Genomic DNA, 17218 nt, shown 5'->3' on the forward strand with positions numbered 1-17218 from the left:
CTCAATGCAGTGGACAATCCTCGATCTTCATTTTCTTTGACCTCTCTGCAACATTTGATCAGTTGTGCTGATTTAAAAACTTTCTTCATTTGGCTTCTGACATATCATGCTCATTTGATTTTTTGTTTTTATTTCTTTGGCTGTCCTATATCAGTCTCTTCTGCTATTTCCTCCTCCTGTCCACAACCTCCAAATCTTAGAGTGTCCCTGAATGTAGTTTTTGAGAGGAGTTCTTCTCTCCTCTTTTGTATCTGTACTCATCCCTCAGTGATCTCATCCAGCCTCATGTATTTATTCTTGATTCTCAAAATGTATCTTTATAGCCGAGAATTCTCTGTGGACTTCAGATTTGAATGTCCAACTATCTCCATTTCATCTTCACTATGATATTTAATAGACATTTCTGCTCTCCACTATCCTTTTCCCTCTAGTGCACGAAAATCTGCTGTCTTTCAGTCTTCCCATCTCAGTAAATAGAAACTCCATTCATATAATACTTGGCCTGAAACCTGTATTTTTATACACTCATATCCAATCCAATTGATTATCTTCAAAATGTATCCAAAGCTGAGTATTTCTACCACCTCTATTGCAGTCTTATTGATATAAAGGATATTTCAGTAGGTAGAAAATTTGAAAGGTTTGGGGTTATTTTCATTTTAACATTTTGAAAATACCCTTCCATTATCTTCTGACTTTCATTATTTTTGCTGAGAAGTCAGCTGTAAATTTATTTTTAAGATCAATAACTTATATTTTATAATGCACCCACATTATCATAGGTTTCCTATTTATATATACAAAAAACAAGAATTACAGAGAGCCTACTTAGGAACTGTATAATCCAACTACATTCAATATAGTTAATATACTGTTGTTCCTGTTCTCCATTTTTTCATTTGATAAGAAAATTATAAGTTTGATTCCATGCGTAAATTCTAATGGTTAGAAGTTGAGTCCTGACATAGTTCAACACATATCTAGATTTCAGTATCTCTAAATTGAGTATTCTAGGCCAAATCAGCCAAAAAGAAATGCATCCATTGCTTTTCACAGCTTTTCACTTCATTGCTGATAAAGAACAAAATCCCTAGGGTTTCAAAACCAATACTCATTATTTGTGTTTTTATACTGCTTAAATAAACATTCTTAATTAAACAGTGCTGTTTTATAAGAAAAAGCTGTAAAAATAATGTTATAGTGCATTTGAAGTGATTCTTCAGTTGGATTATAATTAAATTTCACTACATTTTCAAAATTTTATTTAAATTGTTTTAAAATCCACATATATTGATTTTAGAGAGAGAGGAAGGGGGAAAAAGAGAGGGAGAGAAATACTGATGTGAAATTAATTGATCAGTTGCCTCCCGCACGTTCCCAGACAAGGGATCAAACCTGCAACCTAAGTACATACCCTGACCAGGGATTTAATCCACAACCTAACTATGTGTCCTGACCAAAATTAAACCTGAAAACCTTTGGTGTACACAGTGCTCCGACCAACTGAGCCAACTGGTCAGGGCAACTTTTTCTTATTGTTGATTTATTATGCTATCCTGCAGGCAGTGATTTTTTTCTCAGATGCATGCTGGATTAGGTGACTAGGTAGGCTCCTGTAACAGTCCATTGTAGTGTACAGGCTATTGGTCTCCATTGTCCAGAACAGCTCTCCACCAAGAGCCAAATAAGCTTCTGTGGTAGCACCAATGTAACTCTTTATTGCCTTGCTTCCATGACCCAGGGACACAGTGCTGGCTCTGCTAATAGGTTCTTGGTCAGCCAGAGTGCTGCCTACTTAGCTCTCTGCTGCCATAGGAAAATTGGTTATTTTTCTATTTCTTACAGTATTTTAATCTCCCCATTTTTATACCTATTATTTGGGGATATATATTATTTAGATATTAGCATAGTTTTCTTGTTTATTTTTTACAAATTTATTAATGTATAATTGATATACGATATGTAACTTAACTGCATATGTTTAAAAGGTACAATTTAATAAACTTTGACATATGTATACTATTATACCCATCAAATTATCCCTAGAATCAGTATAATGTAATTATATATATGTTTCCTTTGTAATCAAATGTTTCCTTTGTAATCCTTTCCTTATGCAGCCTCCACCTGCTACCATTACTCAGGCAGCCATTGATCTGCTTCCTGTCTTTTTTTATTATCTTGGGTTTTCTAGAATTTTATCTAAATGGAATTGTATACTACTCTTCTGTTGATCTACTTTCATAGAGCAAATTACCTTCAGATTGGAAGGCAGCTATGCTCACCACTATACCACCAACGCCACACCTACCTTTAGATTGATTAATTCATGTTGTTATGTGTTTTAGTAGCTGATTCATTTTTTGAGTCATATTGCATTATATTGATTCTAGAGGCCAGTGCACAAATTCATGCACCAGTGGGGTCCCTCAGTTTGGCCTGTGGGATCGGGCCGAAACTGGCTCTCCGACATCCTGTGAGGGGTCCTGGATTGCAAGAAGGTTGCAGAGATGCAGGAAGTTGGCCAGCTGGGGAGGAACCCTAGGAGGGCTCCAGGGTATGTTTGGCCCATTTCGCTCAGTCCCAATTGTCAGGACTCTGGCAGCAAGGTAACCTACTGGTCGGAGCATTAGCCCCCTGGTGGTCAGTGCACGTCATAGAGGCTGGTTGACTGGTCGAATGCCCCCTGGTGGTCAGTGCACGTGATAATGAGCAGTTGAGTGGCCTTAGCATATCATTAGCATATTACACTTTCATTGGTTGAATGGATGACTGGATGACTGGGCACTTAGCATATTAGACTTTTATTATATAGGATACCAAATGGACATTTGATTTATTTTCAGGTTTTGGCTATAAAAAATAGAACTGCAAACATAAGTGTCTTTGTATTTATATGCTTTCATTTCTTTTGGGTAAATACCCAGGATTTGAACTGCTGAGTCATATGCTGGATCTATTTTAACTTTTGAAGGAATTAAAAATTGTTTTCGCCCTAGCTGGTTTGGCTCAGTGGATAGAGCGTCGGCCTGTGGACTGAAAGGTCCCAGGTTTGATTCCGGTTAAGGGCATGTACCTTGATTGCGGGCACATCCCCAGTGGGAGGTGTGCAGGAGGCAGCTGATTGATGTTTCTCTCTCATCGATGTTTCTAACTCTCTATCCCTCTCCCTTCCTTTCTGTAAAAAATCAATAAAATAAAAAAAACCTGTTTTCAAAAATGGTTTTGCCATTTTATATTCCCACCAGCAGTGCATTTTTAATTTTAATGATACTAGAATTAGAGTGGGTGTTTAGTATTATATTTTGGTTTTAATTTGCTTTTTTCTAGTAATCAGTAATGTTGAGCATGCATTCATTTACTTCTTTGCCACCTATAGATCTAATTTTATGAAGCATCTGTTCAAATATTGTCCATTATTAATGGGGTTGTTTATTTTTTTATCATTAACTTATAAAAGTCCTTTATATGTTCTAATTACAAATTCTTTGTCAGATACATTGAAAATATATGCTTCCAGTGTATACTTTTGATGAACAAAGGTTTTTAATTTTGGTGAGGTACAATTTATTGAAATTACCATGCTTTTCATGTTTTATTTAAGAATTCTTTGCCATACCTAAGGTCACTAAAATTTTTTGCTGTTTTGTTCTAAAAGTTCTATAGTTTTAACTTTTGCATTTAGGTCTATGAACCTTTTCTGAAGTAATTTTCATGTAAGGCAAGCATATCAAACTCACAACTGGCAGGCTGCATACCTTGTCATGTGGCCCGCTGGCCACGAGTTTGAATGGTTGGTGTAAGGTATGAGATTAAAAGTTTTGTTTTTATGTATGGACTAGTGGCCCAGTGCACAAAATTCGTGCACATTAAAAGGGGATTAATTAGAGGAAATATTTTAATATTGCTATTTGCCCTTTATAATAGAAATGTCAGAGATGAAAGCAAATTAGTAAAATGTATATGAAAATCTTGCTCCTGTCAGACTCTGGGGTGCACCATTGAACCCAGAGTTAAGTCCCTGCCCACCCATGTGCACCTCAAAATCGCATGAGACTCAGACCTGGCCGCCCCCCTCCATTGGGCTACATCTAGACCCGGCGAGTCCCACACTTGTCAAGCCCAGCTGGGCAGGGGATGTAGCCTCAGGTGCCCTGGCCTGGTGCTGGGGCAGGGAGCACAGCCTGAGGTTCCCCAGCCTGGGCTGGGCTGGGGGCACGACTTGAGGTCCCCCGTCAAGCCCCGCCCGGTGGGGAACACGGCCTGAGGTCCCCTGTCAAGCCCTGCTGGGTGGGGAGCGTGGCCTGAGGTCCCCCGTCAAGCCCCTTTGGACAGGGGGGGCGTGGCCTGAGGTCCCCCAGTCCAGGGTGAGGGGAGCAGCCTGAGGTACTCCAGGCCAGCATTGGGGTGGTGGGGTGCACCTCAAACCCCACCAGGTGGGGGGGGCGTGGCCTCAGTTCTCCCGGCCTGGCACCGGAGTGGAGGGTATGGCCTCAGGTCCCCTGGCCCAGTGCTGGGGCAGGGGGCGAGGCCTGAGGTCCTCTGGCCTGGCACCAGGGTGGGGGCGTGGCCTGAGGTCCCCTGTCAAGTCCCATGGGGACGCAGGGAGGGCGCAGCCTCAGGTCCCTGCTGATTGCTCGTTAAGGCTCATTATGGGAACTTGGCCTCCGCTGTGGGTGCAGCCATCTTGTGTTACAGAAACCTCTGCCTCTGCTGTGGGCAACGTCATCTTTGTGGCGGAGTGATGGTCAATTTGGGAATCCTCTTTATTAGATAGGATCTAATCTAACAAAAGATAAGCATGCAAATTGACCGTACCTTCACTACACCTTAAGCCACGCCCACCAGCCAATCATAGCGACTATATGCAAATTAACCCAACCAAGATGGCGGCCGGCAGCCACGGAGCTGGAGCGAGCAGGAGGCTTGGTTGCTCCAGTGATGGAGGAAGCCAAGCTTCCCACCTGCCGCGGCCCAGCTCTGAGCTCCACTCAAGGCAACAAGGTTTCAATTACAGAAGGTAAATAAACACCAGAATTAAACAAAAAGGAAAAAAAAAGAGGCCTGGAGCTGCTGCCGGGGTGGGGGGAGGGCCTTGGCCAGCCTGAAAACGGCCCTCAGCCCCTCACCCAAACTGGCCAGGCAACCCAGTGGGGACCCCGCCACCCTAAAGGGGGTGTGGCCAGCCTGCAAACAGCCATCAGCTCCTCACCCAGGCTGGCCAGGCACCCCAGCGGGACCCTCACCCTGATCCAAGACACCCTTCAGAGCAAACCAGCGGGCCCCCACCCAGGCACCAGGCCTCTATCCTATATAATAAAAGGGTAATATGCAAATTGACCCTAACAGCAGAACAACTGGGAATGACTGGTCACTGTGACACACACTGGCCACCAGGGGGCAGATGCTCAATGCAGGAGCTGCCCCCTGGTGGTCAGTGCACTCCCACAGGGGGAGCTCTGCTCAGCCACAAACCAGGCTGATGGCTGCCAGTACAGTGGTGGTGGTGGGAGCCTCTCCCGCCTCCTCAGCAGCACTAAGAATGTCAGATTGCAGCTTAGGCTTGCTCCCCGCTGGCAAGTGGACATCCCCTGAGGGCTCCCGGGCTGCCAGTGGGATGTCTGGTTGCCAGCTTAGGCCCAATCCCCTGAGGGAGCGGGCCTAAGCCAGCAGGTGGTCATTCCCCAAGGGGTCCCAGACTGCAAGAGGGCACAGGCCCGGCTGAGGGACCCCCCACTGAGTGTACAAGTTTTTGTGCACTGGGCCTCTAGTAATCTAATAAAGAGGGTATATGCTAATTGACCCTCACGCCATTGCAAAGATGGCAGCGCTCACAGCCGGTAAGGAGGGAATATGCTAATTGACTGCCCCGCCCTCAAGGATGGCGATGCCCACACCCAATAAGGCAGGGATATGCTAATTGACTGCCATGCCCTCAAAGATGGTGGTGCCCACAGCCACAACATGGCCGGCCGGGGAGGGCAGTTGTGGGTGATCAGGCCAGCAGGGGAGGGCAGTTGGGGACAACCAGGCCTGCAGGGGAGGGCAAGTTAGGGGAGACCAGGCTTGTAGGGGATGGTAGTTAGGGGTGACTGGGTCAGCAGGGGAGGGCAGTTAGGGGTGCCTGGGCCAGCAGGGGAGCAGTTAGGCATAGATCAGCTAGCAGGGGAGTGGTTAGGGGGTGATCAGGCTAGCAGGCAGAAGCGGTTAGGGGCAGTCAGGCAGGCAGGCAGGCAAGCAGTTGGGAGCCAGCAGTCCCGGATTGTGAGAGGGATGTCTGACTGCCAGTTTAGGCCAGGGATTGGGTCTAAACCGGCAGTCGGACATCCCCCAAGGGGTCCCACATTGGAGATTGGAGAGGGTGCAGGCTGGGCTAAGGGACACCCCCGCCCTCCAGTGCACGAATTTCGTGCACTGGGCCTCTAGTTATATAGGATAGCCATTGCTTCTTATTTGTTAAGATTATCCCATTAACCCATTGAATTGCCTTGGTACCTGAAAATTTAATTGACCATATATGTGTGAGTCTGTGTCTGAGCTCTGTTCTATTCCATTGATATATTTTTCCATGTTTATGTTAGTATCACTTTGTCTTGGTAATTGAAGCTTCATAAGAAGTCTTGAAATCAGATATTATGTCCTCGAACTTTATTCCATTTTAAAGTTGTTTGAGCTGCTTGTAGGTACTGCACATTTCCATATAAATTTTGGAATCATCTTTATTAGAATCATTTATCTACAAAATGTTGTTGGGATTTTGATTAAGTTGAATCTATATGTCAGTTTTAGAAAAATTGTTGGTGAATATATAGAGCTTTTTAGTCCACATAATATCTCCCCATTTATTTAGGTCTTCAAAAATTACTCTCAGCAGTATTTTATATATTTAGCTATTTACATCATGTATTTTTTTTTTAATTTCAACTACTAGATTTCTCATATTTGTTATATGTTTTTTCCCTTGGTTCATTTTTATATCTTCTCCTTTTAATATATTTACTGGCCTAATTTAATATTATTTATTTATTTATTCCAACATATCAGCTACAGTTGGATTCTGTAATTGGTGAGTTGGTTTTTTTGTTTTTGCTTTTTTTAAGTGGCTGGACTTCTCAAATGTCTTATAATTTTTGCCTGTGAACACATGTTTTCCCAAGGTATCACTTTTTTAAAAAAATTTCTTTATTGGTTAAGGTATTACAAATGTGTCCTCATCCCCCCATTAACCTGCCCCCCCCCCCCCCACACACACACACACACACTCATGTTCTCATCCCCCTGTTGTCCATGTCCATTGGTTTGGCTTATATGCATGCATACAAGTCCTTTGGTTGATCTCTTCCCCTAACCCCCACCCTCCCTTACTTTCCCTCTGGGGATTGATAGTCTGATCGCTGTTTCTCTGTCTTTGGATCTGTCCCTGTTCATCAGTCTATGTAGTTCTCTATATTCCACAAATGAGTGAGATCATGTGGTATTTATCTTTCTCTGACTAGCTAATTTCACTTAGCATAATGCTCTCCAGTTCCATCCATGCTGTTGCAAATGGCAAGAGTTCCTTCTTTTTTACCGCAGTGTAGTATTCCATTGTGTAGATGTACCACAGTTTTTTAATCCACTCATCTGCTGATGGGCACTTAGGCCGTTTCCAAATCTTGGCTATGGTGAATTGTGCTGCTATGAACATAGGGGTGCATATATCCTTTCTGATTGGTGTTTCTGGTTTCTTGGGATATATTCCTAGAAGTGGGATCACTGGGTCAAATGGGATTCCATTTTTAGTTTTTTGAGGAAACTCCATACTGTTTTCCACAGTGGCTGCACGAGTCTGCATTCCCACCAAGGTATCACTTTTATTAGTTTGTGTGTAAAAATATTTCCTTCCTTTAAATCTTTCTACCCTCCCCCACTATAATTGTCATAATAGACACAGATTTATAATTTGTTCTACCCAGGACTTAAGTTCCCTTAATGTTGGTGTTCAAATTTTTTTTAATGCTTTTAGAGAGAGAGATAAAGGGAGAGGGGGAGAGAGAGAAACATCGTTGTGAGAGAAAAATATCTATTGGTGGCCTCCCACACACACCCTGTCCAGTGATCAAACCCACAACTTGGGCATGTGACCTGACTGGGAATAGAACAGGGGACCTTTCAGTGGACAGGACAATAAGCCAACTGAGCCACACCAGCCAGAGTGTGTTCAGATTTTTCCTCGATGTTTGTTTAGTCTAAGATTTTATATATTATCCTGGAGGCCTGGTGCACTTCATGCACAGGGGAGAGGGAACCCTCAGCCCAGCCTCACCCTCTCCAGCTGCACCCTCTCCAATCCAGGGCCCCTCAGGGGATGTCTGACTGCCTCTCGAAATCGGGGTTGCTGGCTCCTAATCGCTTGCCTGTCTGCCTGCCTGATCACCCCTAACCCCTCTGCTTGCCTGCCTGATCGCCCCTAACCACCTCTGCCTTCCTGATTGCCCCTAACGACCTCTGCCTGCCTACCTGATCTCCCCTAACTGCTCCCCTGCTGGCCTGATCGCTCCTAACCGCTTCTGCCTCGCCACACACCCAGGACCCAGGAGTTCCTCCTCCGGCCAGTAGCAGGCACCTGGGACCCAGGCTTCCCTCCCTCTGGCTGGCCACAGGCACCCAGGACCTGGGCCAGCTTCGCCTAGGCCAGCTGCAGCCACAGGGGACCGTGGGTGGGCGGTTTCACCCGGGCCACACCACAGGTGCCTGGGATCGTGGGGCAGGTGGCTTTTCTCTCTCCAGGGCCACAGCTGCAGGTGCTGGTGCCCGGGACCGCAGGGCGGGTAGCTTGTCCCTCTCCCAGGCCACAAGCACAGGCACAGCGCTGGCACCCCAGACCACAGGGTGGGCAGCTTGTCCCTCTCCCGGGCCACAGCCTGGCTGGTCCTCATTCCTCTCTCCCCAGTGTTGAGTGTCTGAACTGTTATGGCATGATGGCGTGAGGGTGCAACGACTATTTGCATATTAGCTCTTTATTATATAGGATTAGCTACTAGAGACCCAGTGCATGAATTCATGCATGGGTGGGGTTCAGCTGGCCTGCCCCCAATGGGGGCCCATCCAGCCAGGCTGGCAAGGGGGAGGGGACTCGGGAGGTTGGCCAGGCGGCCCCTGCCCCCAATTGGGGGAGGGGGGGCTGTTCAGGGGTGGGACCCCAAGGGGGAGGGGCTGCAGGCAGTCGGCCTGCCGGCCCCATCCCCGATTGGGATTGGGGGTCTGATTGGCAACGGGGCTGGCCAGGGGGGCTGACTGGGGGTGGGGTTGGCCAGGAGGGGGGGCTGTGGGCAGTTGGGGCCGCAGTGCACATCATAGCAACCAGTCATTCCTGTCGCTTGGCTTTTATATAGAGAGAGATTATTTTTTGGAATATTGTGTTTATCCTCTCTTTCTTGAATTTTGATTAGGTGATTGAACCTTCTCATTTTGTTCTTAATTTTTTTTTAATATATATATTTTATTGATTTTTTGCAGAGAGGAAGGGAGTAGGATAGAGAGTTAGAAACATCGATGAGAGACAAACATCAATCAGCTGCCTCCTGCACACCCACTACTGGGGATGTGCCCGCAACCAAGGTACATGCCCTTGACCGGAATCGAACCTGGCACCCCTCAGTCCGCAGGCCAACGCTCTATCCACTGAGTAAACTGGTCAGGGCCTCATTCTGTTCTTTATGTCTTTTAACTTCTCTCTCTTTTGTTTGTCTGTGTTTTATTATAGATTATTTCTATGGACTAGAGTTTTTTCAACTTACTGATTTTATCTTCTGCTGTGTCTGTTGTGCTCTTAAACTTGTCTGTTGATGTTTTAAATGTTTTTTATTTCAATTATTATAGTTTAATTTTTCTGAACTTTAGTTCTTTTTAAAAATCTGCTGGTTCTTTTTTCTTATGTATTTTATTACTTTATCTTTCAGTATTTAAATACAACTATTCTTGCCCAGCTGGCGTGGCTTAGTGGTTGAGGGTCAGTCTCTGAACCATAAGGTCATAGTTCAATTCCATGTCAGGGCACATGCCCAAGTTGCAGGCACAAGCCCCAGTGGGGGACATGCAGGAGGCAGCCAGTCAATGATTCTCTCTCATCCCTCTCCCTTCCTCTCTGAAATCAATAAAAATATATTTACAAAAATAGAACTATTAGGTTTCTTTGAAAATACTACAATCTATAGTTCTAGGGGATCTAATTTAGTTTGTATGTCTTTTGACTCACACTAAGTTTGGATTATTACTTAATGTGTTTTTAAAATTTGAATTGTGAGCTAATTTTCAACATGCCTGTATCCAAGGTTTAGTTCTTAGCTTGGATGGAGGGTATATCCCTCCAGAGAAGTTTTGTGTTTATTTCTTCCAAGTGCTGTAGCTTATACACACACCCTAGAGCCAGATTTTATTTTGATTTATTGTCCTGAGATAAACAATACCCAAGAAAGATTTTTTAAAAATTATTATTACCCTGAGCCTAGCAGTGGTTGGTTGACAAACTGATTTTGTCTAGACCTTTTCACTTTTGTTATAGTCCTCAGTGGCTTTATGTGGGGGGCCTTAGTTCTAATTCTTGTGTTGTAGGCATCTCTATGACCTCATCTTTTGTTTCTGAGTTAAGACCCTACCAGTGGTCAGCAAACTACGGCTCGCAAGCCACATGCGGCTCTTTGGCTCCTTGAGTGAGGCTCTTCCACAAAATACTGACTTCTGCGCATGGGCCACAAAGTTTCAATCGCACTGTACATGTGCGCCTGCACGTGGTATTTTGTGGAAGAGCCACACTCAAGGAGCCAAAAAGCCACATGTGGCTCTCGAGCTGCAGTTTGCCGACCACTGCCCTAGACTAAGGACACATGTAATAACTTAATCAATAAAGAAATTTTTTAAAAAAGACCCTAGACTGCTGAGACAGGCAAACCCCAATTATATCTAGCATAACATCAGTTCATAGTCTTATGGCTCTAATTTGGCTCCAGGGGGCTTCCCTTACAATTTCTTACAAGTTAGCCATACATTTAAAAGGATGCTCCTTTATATTGTAGGATGCTTCTTTATATTGGAAGACTTTCAGATTATCTAGTTTCCATAATGCCAGAAATTATGGTCTGTTACTTTTTTATAGACTGTGAACTCAATGAGGACAGGACCAGTGCCCATCAAGTTCACTCTATGTTCCTCAGCACCTAGTACATGGTACATACTAGACACTTAATAAATGTGGAGTGAATGAAATGCTGTTCATTATAGATTTATTAGTAATAGAGAAAACGGAAATAAACCTAGATGTCTAATAATAGAATACTGAACTAAATGTTTATATTTACTTAAAAATAAATAGCTATTGCTCATATATATTTTTCAGGCAGAAAATGATGATTTGGAGGACTGTGTTATAGACTGAAAATTATTAAAGATTAAGTGTAGGTGAAAAAATCAGATTCAATTTTGAATTTATAGTATGGTAACTTTAAATATGCATAACACTGAATATGAAAAATATGAAAAAGCAGCAACACTGAATAATGAACACCAAAATGCTAATAGTAGCTTATGTTGGAGTGGTGGATTGAGGGTCCCTTTTTACCCTTTATTCTTTTTTTTTTTTTAATATATTTTATTGATTTTTTACAGACAGGAGGGGAGAGGGATAGAGAGTTAGAAACATCAATGAGAGAGAAACATCGATCAGCTGCCTCCTGCGCACCCCCTACTGGGGATGTGCCCGCAACCAAGGTAAATGCCCTTGACCGGAATCGAACCCGGGACCCCTGAGTCCGCAGGCCGACACCCTATCTGCTGAGCCAAACCGGTTAGGGCTACCCTTTATTCTTTAAACTTTCTATAATGTGGCTTTAGGAAGAGACTAAAAAGAAAAATGTTTATTAGTGTCCCTAAAAGTTTTTAGATTTAAATACACTAAGAGGTTGATAAAACATAAAAATTTCAGAATTAGTTTTATTATTAAAATGTTTACAGAGTTTTATATGAAAATACAGAAAAAGACCTTTCTGATACTCAGCGACACCTTGCTAAGAAAAAATATGAGCTTCAGCTTACTCAGGAGAAAATTATGTGCTTGGATGAAAAAATTGGTGAGTTCTTTTTCCTGTTATTACTTTTTCTTTACGTCTACTAGAAAAAAGCTTTCTTCTCTCAGTTATAATAAGATAAACTTGGAGATAGGCCCGTCAATTAAAAGTTTATGATTCTGATCATGGAAACAAAGTAGCAACACTTTCTAATTTATGATGGTCACTTTTAAATTTACAAGTTTCTGTGTAAAAATGTGTCTTGTTCATAGCAGTTTTAATGAAACATAGTATGCATTTATATTACTTTTGGTTGGAAGTTTACATATATTTGGCTATATCTATGATATTAGTTGGGTTCATAGAGAAAATTGTTTTTATAGTCTGCTATTTATGTTTCTTGCCATTTATCTCTATGAAAATATGGTCATAATTTAATATTTTTATAACTGTAAAGTAAAATTTTGATTATGACTATAAAAGAACCCATTTTAAAATAGAGGGAATATATGTATATATAGTTTATATTTTTATTGATTTCAAAGAGGAAGGGAGAGGGAGAAAGAAACAAATGATAAGAGAGAATCATGGACTGGCTACCTCCTGTACCCCCACTGAGGATTGAGCCCGCAACCCGGGCATGGGCCCTAACCAGGAATCGAACTGCAGCCTCCTGGTTCATAGGTGGACACTCAACCACTGAGCCACACCAGCCGAGCAGAGGGAATATTTTTAACAGTAGTTCAAAACTGTCTGACATAAACAATTAGATGAGTGGAGGTGCTTTTTATTGAGATGGGAAGTATTAAAATCTACATTTAAAATGGGAATATTAAATAACTCATTTTTGGATATTTTAAATCCAAGTAAAAATGTAAGGTAAGCAGTTAATACATAAGTTTTTATCTCAGAAGTGAAACCTAAGCTAAAAATATACATTTGGGACACATCAGCAAATGTTATTAAAACCATGAAATCATCTAGAGAAAATATAGAGAATGAGAAGAGAGTCCCGGACTAAGTAAGAAGAAGCCAAAGAATTAGGAAGAATACCCATAAGTGAGTGTTTTGGGGGAGGCAAGAGAGCAAATGTTTTAAAAAGGATGGTAGTGTTAATTATCAGATAATTTGAGAAGCTAAGTAAGATGGGGATGAAGAAATGTTGATTGGATTTGGTACTTTGAAGGTTTGGGAAACACTGACAAAGTTTGGATAGAGTGTTGGATGTGGAAGATGGGATAGGTTGAGGAAGACTGGGCAGTGAGAGTAGAGACAGGAGAGAATAGAAGTCTGTTAAGAAGTTTGGCTACCAAGTGTAGCAGAAAAATGGAGTGGTAGCTTGAGTGGGATGTGAGGTGGAGGATTATTTTTAAAGTAGGAACTCCTAGAGCTGTTTCAGAGCTTCCATTCTTTATTGTATGCCAATGGGAATAGACTCATATATCAGAACACCCAAAGCATGTGTTTGCCTGAAAGATAGTAGCCAGGAAAGGGGAATTATCTATTCTCAGGTACTTTAGATCATCCTCTTGGCATGGGATAGTGCCTCTCTTCTGCTGCCCTGGATGGTCGTTGGCAGGGAGTAACCTAGAGGTCCAGTCTAGCAGAGCTTCCCTAGTAGAGCTCTAGACCAGAGGTTCTCAGACTTGGGTGTGGTCGGAATCCCCTGCAGGGCTAGTGCAGACCACTGGGGTCAGCTCCTGGAATAGCAGATGGCCAGGGCTCTTGTGTCTTTTCCAGTTTGCTCAGGTGGGTCTCAAGCTGTTTCTGCACTAGAGTCACATGGGAGGGTGCTTGTTAAGACATAATTGCTCTGCCCAGTCAGAATTTCTAATTCAGTAGGGCTGGGGTTCCCAGGTGATGCTGATGGTGCTGGTGGGAAACCACAGTTTGAGAACCAATTGCATAGCAGTCATTTAGGCGTTCAGCATTAACATTGGCTTGTCAGTGTTTCCACAATCAAATCAGATGTCCTGGGATGATTTTTTTTTTCCAGGAATTTTTAGGAAAAATTTAGAGAGATCAGAGTAGAAGACATTTGACTCTGAACATGACTTAATTGAATATTTTATTAAGATCTGTTACCAACTTATATACAACAATGATTCTAGTTCAGAGAGAGGGGGGATATTGGGAGGGGGGGAATGCTGGTTTCAGTATTCCACCCAACTTCATCCACCTACAGTCTGCCCCCCACCCCACCAGGCATGTAAATCTACTTTGAGAACTTGTAATTTGGATCTTTCTTTTGCTATTCTTATTCAAATGTGTTAATTATGCTTTAACATTTGTGAATCATTTAGAATTTCAAGATTCATCTTGGATTTTAATCACTAACAACAAAAGCCATGTTTTTATTTGGTATACTATACTTATTTTTAGGAACTGAATATAATATAGGAGAACTTACTTTGAAAAGTATTTCAGTCCACTTGGACTGAAAAATTATCTTGATTAAAAATGCCTTTATGATTACATATTTAGATAATTTTACAAGGCAGAGTATTGCCCAGCGAGAAGAAATCAGCATTCTTGGTGCAACCCTCAACGACCTAGCTAAAGAAAAGGAATGCCTACAAGTATGCTTGGATAAAAAGTCTGAGAACATTGCATCCCTTGGAGAGAGTTTGGCCATGAAAGTATGTTCTGAGAACTGTGGTTTAAAAGAAGTGTTTGCACTGGAATCTGAATAAAATAATAGGTTCTCTCAAAATTTTTCTAGAGAGCTGGAACTTTAAAATGTGATTTTGAAATATTTCAGAATAGTCTTAAAAAATGTGTTCTTTCTCTCACCAATTTGTTGTTAACATGCACTGACAAGAACTAATTCAAATATCAAATATTCAAATTAAAAAGAAAGCAGTGAGATTGATTTCTTTTTAAAAGCACACCAAAACTTATACCTCCAGGGAGCCACTGTTTGAGGCAATATGTTTATTCCACTAAAACTGCCTTTGTAATTGTGTTCAGAACTAGATGCAGGTTTTTACATTGTCTTTAGTCATTGAGACTAGACCATATGGCAGGGGTGAGGAACCTCCAGCCTGTAGGCGATATAAGACGTGCAACATCATTTGATCTGGCCCTGCCAACACAACTGCAGGCAGACTCAAAATTCAACAAACACAGGACCTTCTTTATAGCAACATAAAATCAGTGAATTATATTAAGCAAATGATATTATAAATATCCAAATGACCCTTGGCAGGAAAAAGGTCCCCCCTCCCTGTCATATGGAGTTGGTAAATAAAGCTGGATGATAATCTCCATTCCTCAGGTTTTGTTGTTCAGACAACATAAAAGCTGTTGCCAGAAAGGCAGGGAAATATTCATACCCTTTTCTTGCTTATAAAGTGGTTCTGAAGGCAATTCCAAAACTGTTTTCCACAGATGTTATAAGCAAAGCAGCATCATTGGAATTAGGCCTTGCCCCTCTCTAAGGGAACTAATTCCTTCATCTATCCACCATAAAACAAGCATTTATTGACATGTACCAGGTATATTATGTTAGAAATTGAGGAGGAGTGGACATGCCTTCCGAAGCCTGTAGCATAATTTGGAGAAAGATAAATAAAGGTACTTTTATGATAGAATGTGCTGAGTGTATACACAATGTGTGGTTCGAGTCTGGCAGAAGCACAGTTGATTTAATCTGTGGGTTGGATTAGGAGAGGAGAAGATCTAGAAAGCTTTCAAGAAGATGATAATGCCTGGACTGCCCTGAAAATTGACTAGGAATTAGCCAGGAAAAGACTTAGAGAAAGGCTACAGTGAGAGGAAGGGTGTTCAGACAGGCAGAATACCGTTTTTTTCCCCTTTGTTTTTTATTGCTTAAAATATTACAAAGAGTAGTATATTTGTCTCCTTTTTTTCCCCCTTGACCTTACCCCAGTCTCCCCTACCCCCCCCCCAAGTGTCTTGTGTTCATTGGTTATGCTTATATGCATACATACAAGTCCTTTGATTGATCTCTTACCCCTCCTTCCCCAACCCTCCCCAGCCTTCCTGCTGTAGTTTGACAATCTGTTTAATGCTGCTCCAGGCAGAATACCTTTTAGAGAAAGGGGAATCCAGACAGGTAGAGCAACTTACAAGAGCCCAGTGGCTTTCATCAGAGAATGTCACAGGGTTTCTTGATAGTTTATAATGTCCAGAGCATAGATTGCAAAGAGGTAAGTATGGGGTAGGGAGAGGTGACAAAAAATGAGATGGGATAGGTAAGCAACAAATTTAAAAATGTATGTAATGTTGAGTTTAGGATATCATTGATATAGTGAATCAATGAAATAATATAAACAAAATTTTACAGTTACATCTTTATTTTAAAAAATATTCCAGCCCTTGTTAATCCATGTAAAAGATGGATTATAGGAAAGTGAGAATGGTGACAAGGACACTAGTTAGGAGTAAAGTGTTAAGAACTGTGGTAAGCGAGTGGCAGTATCCATGAAAGCAATAGGTCTACGAAGGGAGTAAGATTGACAAGACGTGCTTTCTGACTGAGGAACCAGGTGAACAGTTGCCACACATGAAGTAGGAAGCACGGGAAACAGAGCAGGCTCAGAGAGGAAGATGATCCACATGTCTTTGGCACATGTCGTTGAAATATTCATAGGCTCTTGGATTTTTAGGTTTTGAGAAAAACTGGAATTGAAGTTAAAAGCTTTGGCAATCATGAGCCTAACTGAAGCCCTCAAAGTGCATAAGATAGTAAATATTGGTTTACTTGTTTAAAGACTGACTCATCTCTGTAAGCTATACCTTAATATTTTAAAAAATGTTATGGCTTTTGGGGGTAGAATGTTTTTCTCATATTTAAACACTACTACTTGAAGAGTTAAACATGTTTTGTTTTTCTTTAACACTTAGAAACAAATTATTCAGATCTATCTGATTTTCCTCAGCTATATCTATATTTCACATTCCTTCCATTCTGCTAATTGTACCAACATTATCTTTTTCTTCACAAGGAATATTGACTTGCCAATCCATTTCATGACCTTGTATAAGTTGATGATCTTGTATAAGATCATGAACATAAACACATCCATTCTCTGAGGAGAAAAAAAAAACATTTTAAAGCAATATTAGGCATGGAAAGAGGAAACAGTTTCTACAATAATATTTTAGAGTTCAATTTATAAGTACCATATGGTGAAAAGCAGTACACTTACAGT

At 41.9% G+C, this 17218-nt stretch overlaps 1 protein-coding gene across 4 annotated transcripts in view; it reads left to right on the top strand.

The window, feature by feature from the left end:
• The window catches only part of TSGA10 (testis specific 10), a 273384-nt gene that overhangs the window by 213006 nt on the left and 43160 nt on the right, over nt 1-17218 (top strand). For all 4 annotated transcript variants that reach the window (XM_036302250.1, XM_036302251.1, XM_036302252.1 and 1 more), the window contains 2 exons: nt 11989-12104; nt 14526-14680. In XM_036302250.1, the coding sequence (XP_036158143.1) occupies nt 11989-12104; nt 14526-14680 (271 nt within the window). The remainder of the gene's footprint in view (nt 1-11988; nt 12105-14525; nt 14681-17218) is intronic.

Source organism: Myotis myotis, unplaced genomic scaffold, assembly GCF_014108235.1.
Source record: "Myotis myotis isolate mMyoMyo1 unplaced genomic scaffold, mMyoMyo1.p scaffold_m19_p_30, whole genome shotgun sequence".
NCBI lineage: Eukaryota > Metazoa > Chordata > Mammalia > Chiroptera > Vespertilionidae > Myotis > Myotis myotis.